General features: G+C 32.6%; 1 protein-coding gene across 9 annotated transcripts in view; it reads left to right on the forward strand.

The window, feature by feature from the left end:
* The window catches only part of AGO3 (argonaute 3, RISC catalytic component), a 102488-nt gene that overhangs the window by 62562 nt on the left and 25104 nt on the right, over positions 1 to 14822 (forward strand). For all 9 annotated transcript variants that reach the window (XM_011357973.2, XM_011357971.2, XM_011357972.2 and 6 more), the window contains 6 exons: positions 1493 to 1580; positions 1708 to 1855; positions 2278 to 2397; positions 4645 to 4767; positions 5072 to 5205; positions 8178 to 8362. In XM_011357973.2, coding sequence (XP_011356275.1) covers positions 1493 to 1580; positions 1708 to 1855; positions 2278 to 2397; positions 4645 to 4767; positions 5072 to 5205; positions 8178 to 8362 — 798 coding nt within the window. The remainder of the gene's footprint in view (positions 1 to 1492; positions 1581 to 1707; positions 1856 to 2277; positions 2398 to 4644; positions 4768 to 5071; positions 5206 to 8177; positions 8363 to 14822) is intronic.

Raw genomic sequence — 14822 nt, forward strand, 5'->3', positions numbered from 1 at the left:
TTGGTTCTGTAGTTAGTAATGCACAGGAAAATAAGTTATACTATAGCAGGGTTTCTCAACCTGACACTGTTGATATTTTGGAGCGGGATACTTCTTTGTTGTGATCAGGGTGGGCGGTAGTACTGCCCTGTGCATTGTAGAATATTTAGCAGCATCCTTGGATCTAAGCATCCCTAAACCTACCATTCACTAGATACCAATAATACTCCCCAGTTGCGACAATCAAAAATATCTCCAGGCATTACCAAATGTTCCTGGGAGGGCAAAAATCACCTCTGGTTAAGAACCACTGCACTATGGGAATCAAAAATATAAAATGGAAATAATATAAAAATAATAACTATAAATACTATCAGAGAGCTAAAAATTGTCCTCCATTTATCCCTTTTTAGATTTTCCTCCATTTGAGTATAGGCCATAGAAGTAGAGTTGCTTCTCTGAGCAGTAGCCACTGTATATTTGTTAACTCTTCTCTAGTTCGCTCCAAGACTGCACTGGCCAGTATGGTATCCATTAGCCACATGTAGCTTATTTAAACTAGTTAAAATTAAATTTTCAGTTTCTCAGTCACACTGGCCATATATTGTACTCAGTAACACATATTGCTAGTGATTACCATATTAGCACAGATAGAGAACATTCCATCATCTCAGAAAACTCTGTTGGACAGGGCTGCTTAAGAAATTCATCCCAAAGAATTTCAGCCAATGATTTAAAAGTCCATTGCTTCACTTTCAAAAACAGACCTAGAATCTTCAAACTCCTAGGGTCCATAAGTGGGCTGGAAGGATCCATGTGTAGGTGCATTTTTCTGAGTGCTTATTGCTTTCATGAGATTCTCAAAGGGGATCAGTGATTCCCTAAGTAGGGATCATCTGATCGAAGAATTATTTTGATTGCATTTAATTTCTAATAGTCGTAAAAGAGCTGTGTCGCTATATTATACTTCAACAAAATTATCATTCCACTTCTGTTAAAAGGGCCTAGGATTTTTTTTTTCCCCCCTTGCTTTAAAAATCTTTGAAGGACGTCCTTGAGCTTTATGAAATTCTGATGTTCAGTCAGTATGTGATGACTGGGATGTTCAAATTTCATATACGTTGAAGGTTATAGAATATCTTGAGAATTATTGCAACTTCTCTTTCATTCCTCCTTCCTTCTCCCAGAATAAATACCTGAATATATTGTAAACAGGCTTTTTATTAATGAAGAACTTTGTCCCTTGATCTACAGGCGTTTCAAATTTTTTGGTACTATTTCTTAATATGTAGAACTTGATAGGGTAGGGAAAAGGTTTGGAGTTAGGTCTACTGTGATTATAACCATTATTTGCAATGTCACATATAAAATCCTTTCTTAATATCACATTGCCTATATCACAGATTTTCTGTTCAGAATTTATTTGAGTTTTTATAGTAGTGAACAGACTTTATAGCTATAAATGTTTTACATGTGTCAGTTCTATAACCTCAGTTTTTCTTGTTGGGAACAGGTCTGAAGGTTGAAGTGACTCATTGTGGAACAATGAGACGGAAATACCGTGTTTGTAATGTAACAAGAAGGCCTGCCAGTCATCAAACGTAAGAAAAGCTGGTGTTTGTCAGCAGAGATGATATGAAGCAGCTTACTCCAGTTAGTGGATTGGGAGTTTTGCTGGCTCATCCTGAGATAAGAGTTGATAATGTGTACTTTTTTTTTTTTCCCCAGCTTTCCTTTACAGTTAGAAAATGGCCAAACTGTGGAGAGAACAGTAGCACAATATTTCAGAGAAAAGTATACTCTTCAGCTGAAGTACCCACACCTTCCCTGTCTGCAAGTGGGGCAGGAGCAGAAACATACGTATCTGCCACTAGAAGTAATGTGTTTAGGTTGCTTATTAATATCCTCTTATTCATCATTCTTTTGGGGTCTTTTAACTTCATACCTTCACGTTTATTCTGGAGATTTAACTTTTTCAATTTTATTTTATTCTAAATTTTTGGTAATCAAATAATATGGAAAAAATTCTTCCACAGTCCTACCACTCTAAAGGTATACACTGTTAGTATTTTGGAACACTTCTTTGCAGCCTTTTTATTTGGTATAAATTTTACCTAACTATAATCGTGCTGTAAAGCAGTATTGTTTATTACTTTTTACTTAATATGTTAAAAAGAAGCGATTTAATGAAGTAGATTTTAAAAAATTAAAATTTAATTTCACATGTAATTGGCATTGAGAGTTTAAAATATATACATATATGCGAATGTCTAGTACAAAACTTTTTTCCATTTGCAGGTCTGTAATATTGTGGCAGGGCAACGATGTATCAAGAAGCTAACCGACAATCAGACTTCCACTATGATCAAAGCAACAGCAAGATCTGCACCAGATAGACAAGAGGAAATTAGCAGATTGGTTAGTACTTAACCCTAGAAATGGGGATTAAAAATGTATTAGGATGAACTGCTAAAGAACCATGTCCTTAGCAATTTGTACCTTATTACCATTTCATGAGCTATCAGAATTTAAAGGATTCATGGAAGTAAGTAGTGGTGTTCTGGGAGTAAACCTTGGTTCTATGAAAAGGGTTAGCTCCTTCTTATTTAACTCAAAACTCTTTAATTAGATACAAACCAGAATCTCTTAGAACTAATGTTTCAATATAGTGAACTAGAACTTTATGGCATCCCACCTAAAAGAGGAGGAAGAAGAGTCAAGGTATCACGACTAGCAATAGAGTCTTAATACTCAGAGTAGGATTGCTTAGCCCCCAGTATCAGACTGGTAACTACAGGATAAACAAAGAAATATTAAACAGTTCTAACCATGTAGGGTTTCTAAGCTGTCTTATTGTTCTAAATGGGGAGGAAGGAAGAGTTATCAATACCACTCTATAAAATGATGGGATAAAGGCAAAATGAAAAATAAAAGGGACCTGGATCTTATGCTCTTTAATATCATTTAAATTGCCCAGGTAAAGAGAAAAAAGTCAAAATATTAGTATTACCTAAAACAACTTCATAGCACTTTCAAAAGCAATTTTAAAGATTGTTGAAAAAGGGTTATAGAACTGTCTCATTTTATAAGCCATTATAGAAAAAGACTTTTTTTCTTATAGTTTTATAAGAAGTGAATGAAAGTTGTAACATGATATTTAATTAGGAAAATACAGTCTGGTTCTCATCATGGATTTTTCTCTGATCTACCATGACAAGATTTTAAAACCTTTAAGAGACTAGAACCTCTCACTCTATAAAATCTTAACTACTTTTAACTCATTTATTACAGCTTTTCTGTTCAGCAAGACAATATTGTACAGTGGTTAAAAGTACAGGCTTTGGAATTTAACAGCTCTGAGTTCAAAGTCTAGATTCTTCATTTATTGTTACTATTATTTTATTATTCTGATAATAGCATCTGAAAGGCTAGTGCAGTGACTAAAGGTAAGAACTCTACAATCACAACATAGCATGGTTTCGGATTCTATGTCACTTGCTTAGCTATATAGTTTTTAAGCCACTCATTTCACTTTCCTAAACTTTAGTTTTATCCTCTGTAAAGTGAAGATTATAAAAGACTTACTTTTGTAGTTATAAGGCTGTGTGAAAATTAGTTATAAAACATTTAGCAGCTAGCACATCATACGGCAAGTCCTGTTAAATCAAGTTGTTCTTACTGTGGAGGTACACTAAAACACACTAGAAATGAATGGCATTTAAACTTGAAGAAAAGATGCATCAGTGCCTAATTTAGAAAACAACTTCAACTGCTTGTTTTGGGGAGATTATTTTTACGTATTTAGATTATACAGTTTTGGGTTTTTTTTTTTTTTTTTCCTTTTTTGGTCTGTAATACTGTGGCAGGCAAATTTTCATAGATTACTCAAAGACTTGAACATTGCCTTCTTTTTATAACCTTATTTGACATTTACCCTAAGACCAGGTAAATATGTTTTGAAAAACACAGTTAGTTACTATATTATATATGTTATAAGCATGAATTATACTCTCGGGATCCAAGCCTACACTGAATTACGATAAATTCTTTATCTTTGTATGTATAGATATATTATGTAAAAATGATCATCTGAGTGTCATACTGGCTTTCTTATCTGTCCCAATTATATCCCATTAAGTACATTTTATAATATGGCACTTTTTATCTGAAAATATTCAAGTAAATTTTATATCAATTGTAAAGTAATTAGCGGGGAAAAGCCTTAGGATTATCAATATTTGCTATCAAACTACATAAACTAAATTTTAATAGTGTATATCTGGATCCTCTAGTTAAAGGTTCTTAACTTTTTTGGGGTCAAAGGTATTTCTCTTACAATCTCTAGACCACCCTCCCCAAACTATATTAGGTTTAATCATATAAAATTATTATTTTCATGGGTCATAAATATTTGAAATTTCTTATTATTCAACCTAATACATTTAAATTTACTATAAATTACCAGGAAGTTCACAGACTTAAGCAGTCCATTCGTGATTTGTGGTCCTCAGGTTAAGATTCTCTGCTCTCTAGTTAGGACACCATTAAAAAGGCCTATTGTAGAACATTGTTGATACAGTAAACAAAAAAAAATAGAGACTTCTAATAAGTAAAGTACAGGATTTGGAGGAATTTTGAAAGTAACTACAAACTTTCTGTTGTTAGGTAAGAAGTGCAAATTATGAAACAGATCCATTTGTTCAGGAGTTTCAATTTAAAGTTCGGGATGAAATGGCCCATGTAACCGGACGCGTACTTCCAGCACCTATGCTCCAGTATGGAGGACGGGTAAAATCTCTTGGTAGTTTTTTAAATTATAAATGTAGTTTCTGTATATGGAGAGAAGGTCATCCTAGCTAAGCCTGGAATTTAGAAAATGTTTTATTGTTCCAACAATATTATTTTTGTTTCAAGATGTCTTTGCTTGAGTTTAGTAGAATTTTTTTCTACGATAAAAATATAAGTAATATTGATTTAGAACAACCTATCCCATGTAGAATATCATATATATGTATATTAGCTTGTTGAAATAAACCATATGTTAAGTGTTTGTTCCTTTCTGCCGTATTTCTCTTTCTCTTTTTTTCTGTAGAATCGTACAGTAGCAACACCAAGCCATGGAGTATGGGACATGCGAGGAAAACAGTTCCACACAGGAGTTGAAATCAAAATGTGGGCTATAGCTTGTTTTGCCACACAGAGGCAGTGCAGAGAAGAAATATTGAAGTAAGGCTTGTCACTTTGGAACCTTTCTGTGTTTAAATTTTGTATTTTAATTTTAAATTACTCAGCTAATGTTCTAACTAGTGTTGCCTCAGCATGAAGTATATTTAATCACTGAGCCTTTAAAAATTAATCTTCTCAATATTTTGATGACGATTCCTGAATTTTTTAGTCATAGTAAAGTCACTGATTTGTTCTTGTAGGCATCCTAATAGACTAGCTTATGTGATATAGCAGGAGCATCATTGGCTTTTGATGGCAAATAGATTAGGTTTAATTCCCAACTTTGCCACTTCCTAGCTTCATTACCATGGATAATTTATTTAATCTCATTATGCTTCAGTTTTCACCTTTTAAAAATAGAGATAATAGTTACTATCTGCTGGGCGAGGATTAAATAAAATCCTTATTTCTCAGTTGATTTTCTTGAAAGAGATTTAACTCCTCATTTCTACTTCCATACTTTTCAAAATTTGGCCTCCATCTCTACCACTTTCCTCAGATTCTTTCCCTCGACATGTTAGTACTCAACAATCTTCTGTTTAAATTTAAAATAAACAAAATAATATCTTCAATTTTCCATTTACTTCACTTATTCTCTCAGGCTTCCAGACTTCCATTCTCCTTCCTTGAAATCTTAGTACTCTACTGAAACTGGTTTCTGGAAGGTCTTCATTATCTTTGTGTTTATCAATTCTAAAAGTCTCTTCTCAGCCATGATTTTTCTCAAAAATTGTGCAGCATTAGATACAATTGACTACCTTCTTGACAGTCTCTCCATTCTTGCCTTCCTGGTTCCTTTTTATCATGTTGGCTTTTCTTCTCCTCTCTTTTGGAACTCTCACGTCTTTGGGGCTCTGGCAGGCTCAAGGGCTTCTTCTGTCACTCTGGTTTGAAGAGCTGTGCTATTGTGAAAGAGTACCAGCTCCACTTGTGACTACCCCCACTCAAAAACTCAGGCTTCTCGACAAAGAATAACATTAAAAATCAGTATGGCATTTAAAATCTTTCACGTGCCTCTTAAGTCCTTTCTTCATTTTCACATATTCTGGGCAGAAAAGTGAAGCACTGTATCCCCTCCATCTCCCTTGCATTTTTTCGTTTCCACTCACTGCATGTTATTGAAAATGCCTTTTTCCGAACTCTGCTCATCTAAATACTACCCAATCTTCTGTGATTTGTGATGCTGGAAATAATCTTTCTTAACTCTAAACATACTGGTTTATCAATATCCTCACTTTCTGTGTAAAATATAATTGTATTATAATTATTTATGTAAATCTTTCATCTCTCTTTCTGGAATCTAATTTTCTTAAGAAAATAGTTATTGTCTAATTTAAATCTCTACTAATAGATCCTATAAAATATGCCCATAATGAATAGCTTTTGAGTAATTTAGAGACAGATTTATCCAGGTCAATTCAGAATTTATTTTGCCTCCTTTTGTAAGAAATAAATTTTTATTTTATTCTATTCACTTCTTTTTATTAGCTACAAATCTCTAACTATGTTTTAAGATTCACTTAATATTTTCTTTTCTCCAAAATTTTAACCCCCCTGCTTTCAAGTAAAATCATAAGGACAGTTTACGACAATGCTACGATTATCTTACTTGACCTCCAGAGACCAAAGAAATAGCCTCCAATTGTTTTTCAAGCTTTGAGTTATTTTACATTTGTTGTTCATGGCTTGATAGAAATCTCATAATCATTGGGCTTATGGCTCTTGTTCAGGCTGACTAAAAATATTTACCTTTTTACTTATCAACAATTATTTTTTTTAATTTTTATTTTTTAATTAGAGTTGACATTCATTATTATTTTAGTTTCAGGTGTACAGCATAGTAGTTAGACATTTATCTAATTTATGGCATGACCCCCCTATTAGTCTAGTATCCACATGGCATTATACATAGTTATTACAATATTATTGATTATGTTACCTATGCTGTGCTTTATATCCCCATGACTATTTTGTCACCTTTGTACTTTTTTAATTAAACACTAATAAGAAGGAGAAGGGAATTCCTATAAACTTTCTCTCTGTTCTAAGAGAATCAGTGTTTTGATCAAAGATAACTCAGATCCTTGACTTAGGACCTTATTTTAAAAACAAGTAAAGTGATTGTTAAACCTCGACATCATTACTCATTTATCCGAGGCTAAATGCAGAATTTTGTTTAAATATGAAATGATGAGTCTTTTTGCAGTGTGGATAAAGTAAATTAAGTGCTGCCTGCCTCATTTGTTTTTAAATGTTATTTTCATAGTTTTTGTTTTGGATTTTTTTACCTGAGAGATAAAATCTTTCCTCCTATCCTAGTTTGAGATAGGTAATATTGTGAAAAGAAATTCTAGACTAGGTCAGAGTTCTGACTCTGTCACTTACCTAACCATTTGACCTTGGCCAAATACATAATGTCCCTGCAACTGTTTCCTGGTCTGTAAAACAGGAATAATACCAGACCTTCCACTTTCTAACGAATCTTATAAGGACCAAACTAGAAAATGTACATTAGCTTAAATTTATCAAGTTCTTGTAATGTCTTGGGTAGTGTGCTAAGTGCTTTACAGGTATTATCTCATTTAATCATCACACCAACCTGATATTAGAAGTAATCATTTTACAAATGAGAGAAACTAAAAAACATTGCCTTAAATTTCATAGCTAGTAAGTAACAGAACTAGGATTAGAACCTCTCATGCTAACTCTAGAGCTGAGCTCTTAACCAACACACTCTATTACTAATGCCCTTGGTAAACCATAAATGGCCACATAATTGTATAGCAGTGTTAGTTTGCAAAATAGATTACTGACCCACTTTGCCCTTAACATCGGTAGTCTGGTGAGCTCTTCATATATGGGGCACATAAATCTTTGCTTCATTCCCCATTCCTTTCTCATACTTTCCATTACTACTTTATAGATGTTCATGACTAGACAAAGTGTTTATTTTTAGTGATTTCTCCTTCTAGGGGTTTCACGGACCAGCTGCGTAAGATTTCTAAAGATGCGGGGATGCCCATCCAGGGCCAGCCTTGCTTCTGCAAATATGCGCAGGGGGCAGACAGCGTGGAGCCCATGTTCCGGCATCTCAAGAACACATACTCTGGGCTGCAGCTCATTATTGTCATCCTGCCAGGGAAGACGCCCGTGTATGGTAAGGATATCTTAAGATTGCATTTTTCCTCAAGTACTTGATACTCCTTTTTAGAATTCTGCCAAAACATATTCTAAAGCTTTCAAACATTAAAACATTTTATAGCTTACAATATTTTAAAGCCGTTTATTATTACTTTAAAAAGACAAATCAGTAGGGTAAACTAAATGGTCCAAGAAGAGACCCTGTAAAAAGAATTTTAGTAAAGTAGGCATTACAAAACAATGGTTAAGGGTAGAATTATTATTAAAAATGCCCTTGAGATAACTTGATTATCATTATAATGTAGTAGTGATAGAGTCAGACTATGCTGCTTAATACCCAGGTACTGCCAGGTGTACTACCTGTGCGAGCTGGCCAAATTACTTAAACATTAGTTTCTTCATTGTGAAAACAGTATACTATTAACTTGGCAGTTGTAAGAATTAAATAAATTTACATATGTAGAGGACCTAAAATAGCACCTGTCATATAAACACTCAGTAAATGTTAGCTATTATTATTATTTAAACAAATTAAAGTTTTGTGATTAATAAGTTAAATATAAATCATCGAATTATGGAAAAACTAAGTATAATTTTCAAACTACTGAATGGCGTATAATCAGTTAGACATGATAGAAGAATTCACAGAGGAAAATGGTTAGATTTCACTGCATAAAAATTAAAATTTCTGTATGTCACAAATGTATAACTAAAATTAAAAGGAAATCAATAGAAAGTGAAAATATCTGCAGCAAATGGGACAATGAAGGGCTAATATTATTAGTTAAAATATTTATAAAGATCTGTTATTGTGTTCAAAAAAGAAAACAATTCTTGTTTTAGATTAATGAGCCAAGAATATAATCCAGGATTTCTCAGAAAACAAAACAAAACATGTAAACATGAGAAAACATTGGTTTTCACTAGTAAAGTACAAATTAATAAAATTAATTTGCACTTTATGTACTTTTAAGCTACTAAATCAACAAGTATGTTTAAATATTGTAATACCTAGTGCTTGTAAGTATGTAGTGAATCTAGCATTTTCATACATTGCTGATGGCAGTATAAATGATAATATCCTTCCCACCAAAAGTATAAAAATGTGTTTTTCATCTGTGATTCAGTATTTTCAACTCCAAAAATGTGTTCAAAGAAAAAAAATCCTCTCCAGCATTTGGTACAGTCATTTTTTTAAATTTTAACCATTCTAATAGGTGTGTAGTGTGGTATCTTGTTGTTTTCATTTGCAGTTCTTCAGTGACACATAACATTGGTCCCCTTTTCATATGCTTATTCGTCATCCATATATCTTCTTTGGTAAAATGTCTTCTGACCTTCTGCCCATTTTTAAATTGGGGTGTTTGTCTTATTGTTCAGTTTTAAGAGTTCTTTGTATATTTTAGATACAGGTTCTTTAGCAGATATGTATTTTACAGATATTTTCTCCCAGTCTGTGGCTAGTCTTTTCATTACTTAACTGTCTTTCATGAAACACAAGTTTTTAATTTTAATAAAGTCCAACTCATCAATTTTTTCTTTCACAGATCATGTTTTTGGCATTATATTTAAAATCTCACTGCCAAACCCAAGGTCACCTAAGTTTTCCTCTAAGTTATCTTCCAATAGTTATAGTTTTGTTTTTTTACATATAGGTTTATAACCCGTTTTGAGTTAATTTTTGTGAAAGTATAAAATCTGTGCCTAGAATAATTTTTTTTGCATGTGGCTGTCTAGTTGTTCTAGCACCAACTTGTTAGAAAGACTATCTTTCTCAATAAATTGCCTCTGCTACTTTGTTGAAGATTGCCTCTGTTTATGTGAGTCTATTTCTGGCCTCTTTATTTTGTTCCATTGATCTGTTATGTCTTTTCATTTGGAACACCACACTGTCTTGAATAATGTAGCTTTATAGTAAGTCTTGGAAGTCAGATAGTGTCATTTCTCTGACTTTTTTCTTCATTATTGTGGTAGCTATTCTGAGCCTTTTGTTTCCTTATAGAATTAGTTTGTCAGTACTCATAAAATAACACTGAGATTTTTATTGGGATTACATTGACTGTAGATCAAGCTGGGAAGAACTGACATCTTAACAATGTTAAGTCTTCCTATCCTTGAACATGGAATATCTCTATTTAGAGCTTCTTTGAGTTGTATTATCAAAGTTTTATAGTTTTCTTCATTTAGATCCTGTGTACATTTTCTTAGAATTATACCTAAGAATCTTTTTTTTTTCTTTTGGTGCTAATGTAAATGGTTGGTATTATGTTTTAAATTTTAAATCTCAGTTGTTTATTTTTGGAATTTAGGAAATCAATTGACTTTTGTATTATTTACTTTGTATCTTGCAGCCTTGCTATAATTACTTATTAGTTCCAGGAAGCTTTTGGTCAATTCTTTGGGATTTTCTACATAGACAGTCATGACCTCTGTGAACACAGATAGTTTCATTTCTTCCTTCCCAATCCTATTTTTACATTAGCTAGGACTTCCAGTATGATGGTGAATGGGAGTAGTAAGAGAAGACAAACATCCTTGCATTGTTCCTGATCTTAGGGGAAAGATCTAGTTTCTCAGCAGTAAGTATATTAGCTATAGGTTTTCTGTAGTTGTTTTTTATCAAGTTGAGGAAGTTCTCTAATCCTAGTTTGGTGAGAGTTTTTATCAGAATGCATGACAGAGTTTGCCACATGCTTTTTCTGTATCTATTGATATGATCATATGATTTTTTTCTTTAGTCTCTTAATGTGATTGATTACATTAATTGATTTTCAAGTGTTGAAACCCAGCCTTGCATACGTGCGATAAATCCCAGTTGGTCATGGTGTATAATTCTTATACATTATTGGATTCAATGTGCTAATACTTTATTGAGGATTTTCGCATCTATGTTCATGAGAGATCTTGATCTGTAATTTTTCTTTCTTATAATGTCTTTTTTGGTTTTGGTATTAGGGTGATGTTGGTCTCATAGAATGTGTTAGGAAGTATTTCCTCTGCCTCTATTTTCTAGAAGGATTGTAGAGAATTGGTATCATTTCTTCCTTAAATATTTGATAGATTTCACCAGTAAAACCGTCTGAGCCTGGTACTTTCTTTTTCAAAAGGTTATTAATTATTGATTCAATTTCTTTAATAGATACAGACCTACTCAGATTATCTATTTCTTCTGTGTGAGTTTTGGTAGTGTCATTCAAGAAATTGGTCTACTACATGTAAGTTATCAAATTTATGGTCCTAGAGTTGTTCACAATATTCTTTTATTATTCTTTTAAATATACATGGGACCAATAGTGATGATCCTTTTTTATTTCTGATATTAATAATTTGTCTTTTCCTTTTTTCTTTGTCTGGAGTTTGATCAATTTCATTGCTCTTTTCAAAGAATCAGCTTTTTGGCTTTGTTGATTTTCTCTATTGAGTTCTTATTTTCAATTTCACAAATTTCTGCTCTAATTATTAATATTTCTTTCCTTCTTGTTTTAGGTCTATCTTGTTTTTTTCTAAGGTAGAAGCGTAAATTATTGATTTTAGATCTTTCTTCTTTTCTAATATATATATTCTATGCTACAGATTTCTCTCCAAGCATTGCTTTCACTGCATCCCACAAATTTTGATAAGTTGTATTTCATTTTCATTTAGGTAAAAATATTTTTTTATTTCTCAAGGCTGCTTCTTTGATCCATGTGTTAACATAGAATTATGTCATTTAATATACAAGTATTTCCTAGCTATCTTTCCATTATTAATTTCTAGTTTAAGTCCATTGCAATCTGATACCATATTATATATGATTTCTATTCTTTTAAATTTATTAAGATGTATTTTTAGAGAAGAATGTGAGCTATCTGGGTGAATGTTCCGTGCAAGCTTAAGAAGAATGTTTATTCTGCTATTACTGGATGAACTATTCTATAAATGTCTCTTATATTCAGTTGATTGATAGTGCAGTTCAGATCATCTTTATTCTTATTGATCTGACTGCTGGATGTGTCAATTGTTGAAAAAAGTATGTTGAAGTCTCCGCTATAATAGTGGATTTGTCTGTCTCTCCTTAAAGTTTTATCAATTTTTGAATTTTTGCCTCACTTATTTTGGTTTCTTTTGTTAGCTACATACATGTTCAAGATTGTTATGTCTTCTTGGAGAATTGACCCTTTTATCATTATGTAATATCCCTTTTTATCCCTGATAATTTTCCTAGTTCTGAAGTTTGCTTTATGTGACACTAATATAGCTACTCCAGTTTTCTTTTTCTTGGTGTTAGCAAAGTATATCTTCCTGTATTGCTTTACTTTTAATCTATGTCCTTATATTTAAAATTGGTTTCTTGCGGGCAACATGTAATTGGGTCTTCTTTTTATCTTCCCTTCTTTTTCTACCTTTTCTGGTTTTAATTGAGCATTTTATGATTTTCTATTTTCTTTCCTCTCAGCATATCAATTATACTTGTTTTTAAAAAAATTTTAGTGGTTGCCCCAAAGTATGTATTATACATTTACAACTAATCTAAGTCCTCTTTCAAGTAATTCAATACTACTTCACAGATAGTATAAGTGGGTACCTTTATCAGAGTATTCCTAATTCCTCTCCCCTGTTACTTATAACATTGCTGTCATTCATTTCATTATCCATAAGCTATAACCACCCAATATATTGTTGCTATTATTATTTAAAACAGTTATCTATTCAGTTAAGAATAGGAACGTAAAAGAGTTTATTTTACTTAGTCTTCTCTGACCTTCCTTTCTTTATATAGATCTGAATTTCTGACCTATATTTTTCTTCTCTCTGAAAAACTTCTTTTATCATTTCTTGCAAGGCAAGTCTGCTCTCAACAAATTCCCTTAGTTTTTATTTGTCTGAGAAGGCATTTCTCCTTCACTTTTTAAAAAAGTTATTTAATTGTTTACTGTTTACTTATAAATCAAATTACCACTCACTAGTTTCAAGTGTTAAATCATTCTGGAATTCCTATTTTAAGAAACAGCCCATTTATAGCTTTTTTTCTCATAGAAAAACTCTCATCATTTGCCACTTCCTTTTTATTTAAATTTTTTTTCCTGAGTGCTGCTACCTGTATTTCAGCTTTTTCTCTAGCCCTCTTTTGCCTGAGCCCTACATTTGTCTTATGTTAGTAGAGGTAATGGCTCCCTTAAGTCAGTCATCTGGTATCAAATTTTGATCGTTTTTATTCCTTCTGATGTACTGTTTACATGGGACTATTCCTGGGTTAACTTTTTTGGGGGGCGGGGGTTAACTTTTTAAATAAGTCTTTCTGTATAGGTGTGGTAAAATATATATAACATAAAATTTATCATTTTAACCATTTTTAACTATACGATTAAGTGGCTTTAAGTATATTCACATTGTGAATCATCACTTATCCATTATCCATTTCTATCACCATTATCCGTTTCCAGAACTTTTTCATAATCCCAAACAGAAACTCTGTACTCCTTAAGCAATAACTTCCCATTCTCCCTCCCACCAACCCCTGGTAGCCTCAATTCTACTTTCTGTGGCTATGAACTTACCTATTCTAGGTAATTCATATAAATACAGTCATACAATATTTGTCCTTTTGTTTCTGGCTTCTTTCATTTAGCATAATGTCATCAAGGTTTCTCTGTGTTATAGCATATATCAGAATTTTTTCCCCTTTTTTGTGGCAAAACATATATAACAATTTACCATGTTAACGAGTGTACAGTTCAGTGGCATTAAGTACATTCACATTGTTGTACAACTGTCACCACCATCCATCTCCTGAACTTTTTCATCATCCCTGAAATTCTGTACCTATTAAATAATAACTCCCCATCTCTCCCTCATCTTAGGCAACTACCATTCTACTTTCTGTCTCTGAATTTGACTGTTCTAGGTACCCCATATTAATGAATCATGCAGTATTTGTCCTTTTGTGACTAGCTTATTTCATTTTACATAGTGTTCTCAATAGGAGGGATCAATAAACGTTATGTTTATCAATGTCTTAGTGTGTTTCAGAATTTTTTCACTTTTTAAAGCTGAATAATATTCCATTGCATGTGTATACCACATATTGTTTATATAGTCATCAGTGGACCTTGGATTACTTCTACCTTTGGACTGTTGTAAATAATGCTTCTTTGAACATGGGTATACAGCTATTCCATTCCTTCCTTTCACTTCTTTTGGGTATACTCCCAGAAGTAAAATTGCTGGATTCTTTTATATAATTCTGTTTAATTTTTTTAGCAGTTGCCATACTATTTTTCACAGCAGCTACCATTTTGCATTCCTGCTAGCAGTGTACAAGTGTTCCAGTTTCTCCACATCCTCACCAACACTTCTTATTTTCTATTTTTTTTATAGTAACCATTCCAATGGGTATGAAGTGGTATGTTGTGGTTTTGGTTTGCATTTCCCTAATGATTAATGATATGGAACATTGTTTCATGTGTTTATTGGACATTCGTATATCTTCAGAGAAC

Source organism: Pteropus vampyrus, unplaced genomic scaffold (assembly GCF_000151845.1).
Source record: "Pteropus vampyrus isolate Shadow unplaced genomic scaffold, Pvam_2.0 Scaffold36, whole genome shotgun sequence".
In the NCBI taxonomy this organism is placed as follows: Eukaryota; Metazoa; Chordata; class Mammalia; order Chiroptera; family Pteropodidae; genus Pteropus; species Pteropus vampyrus.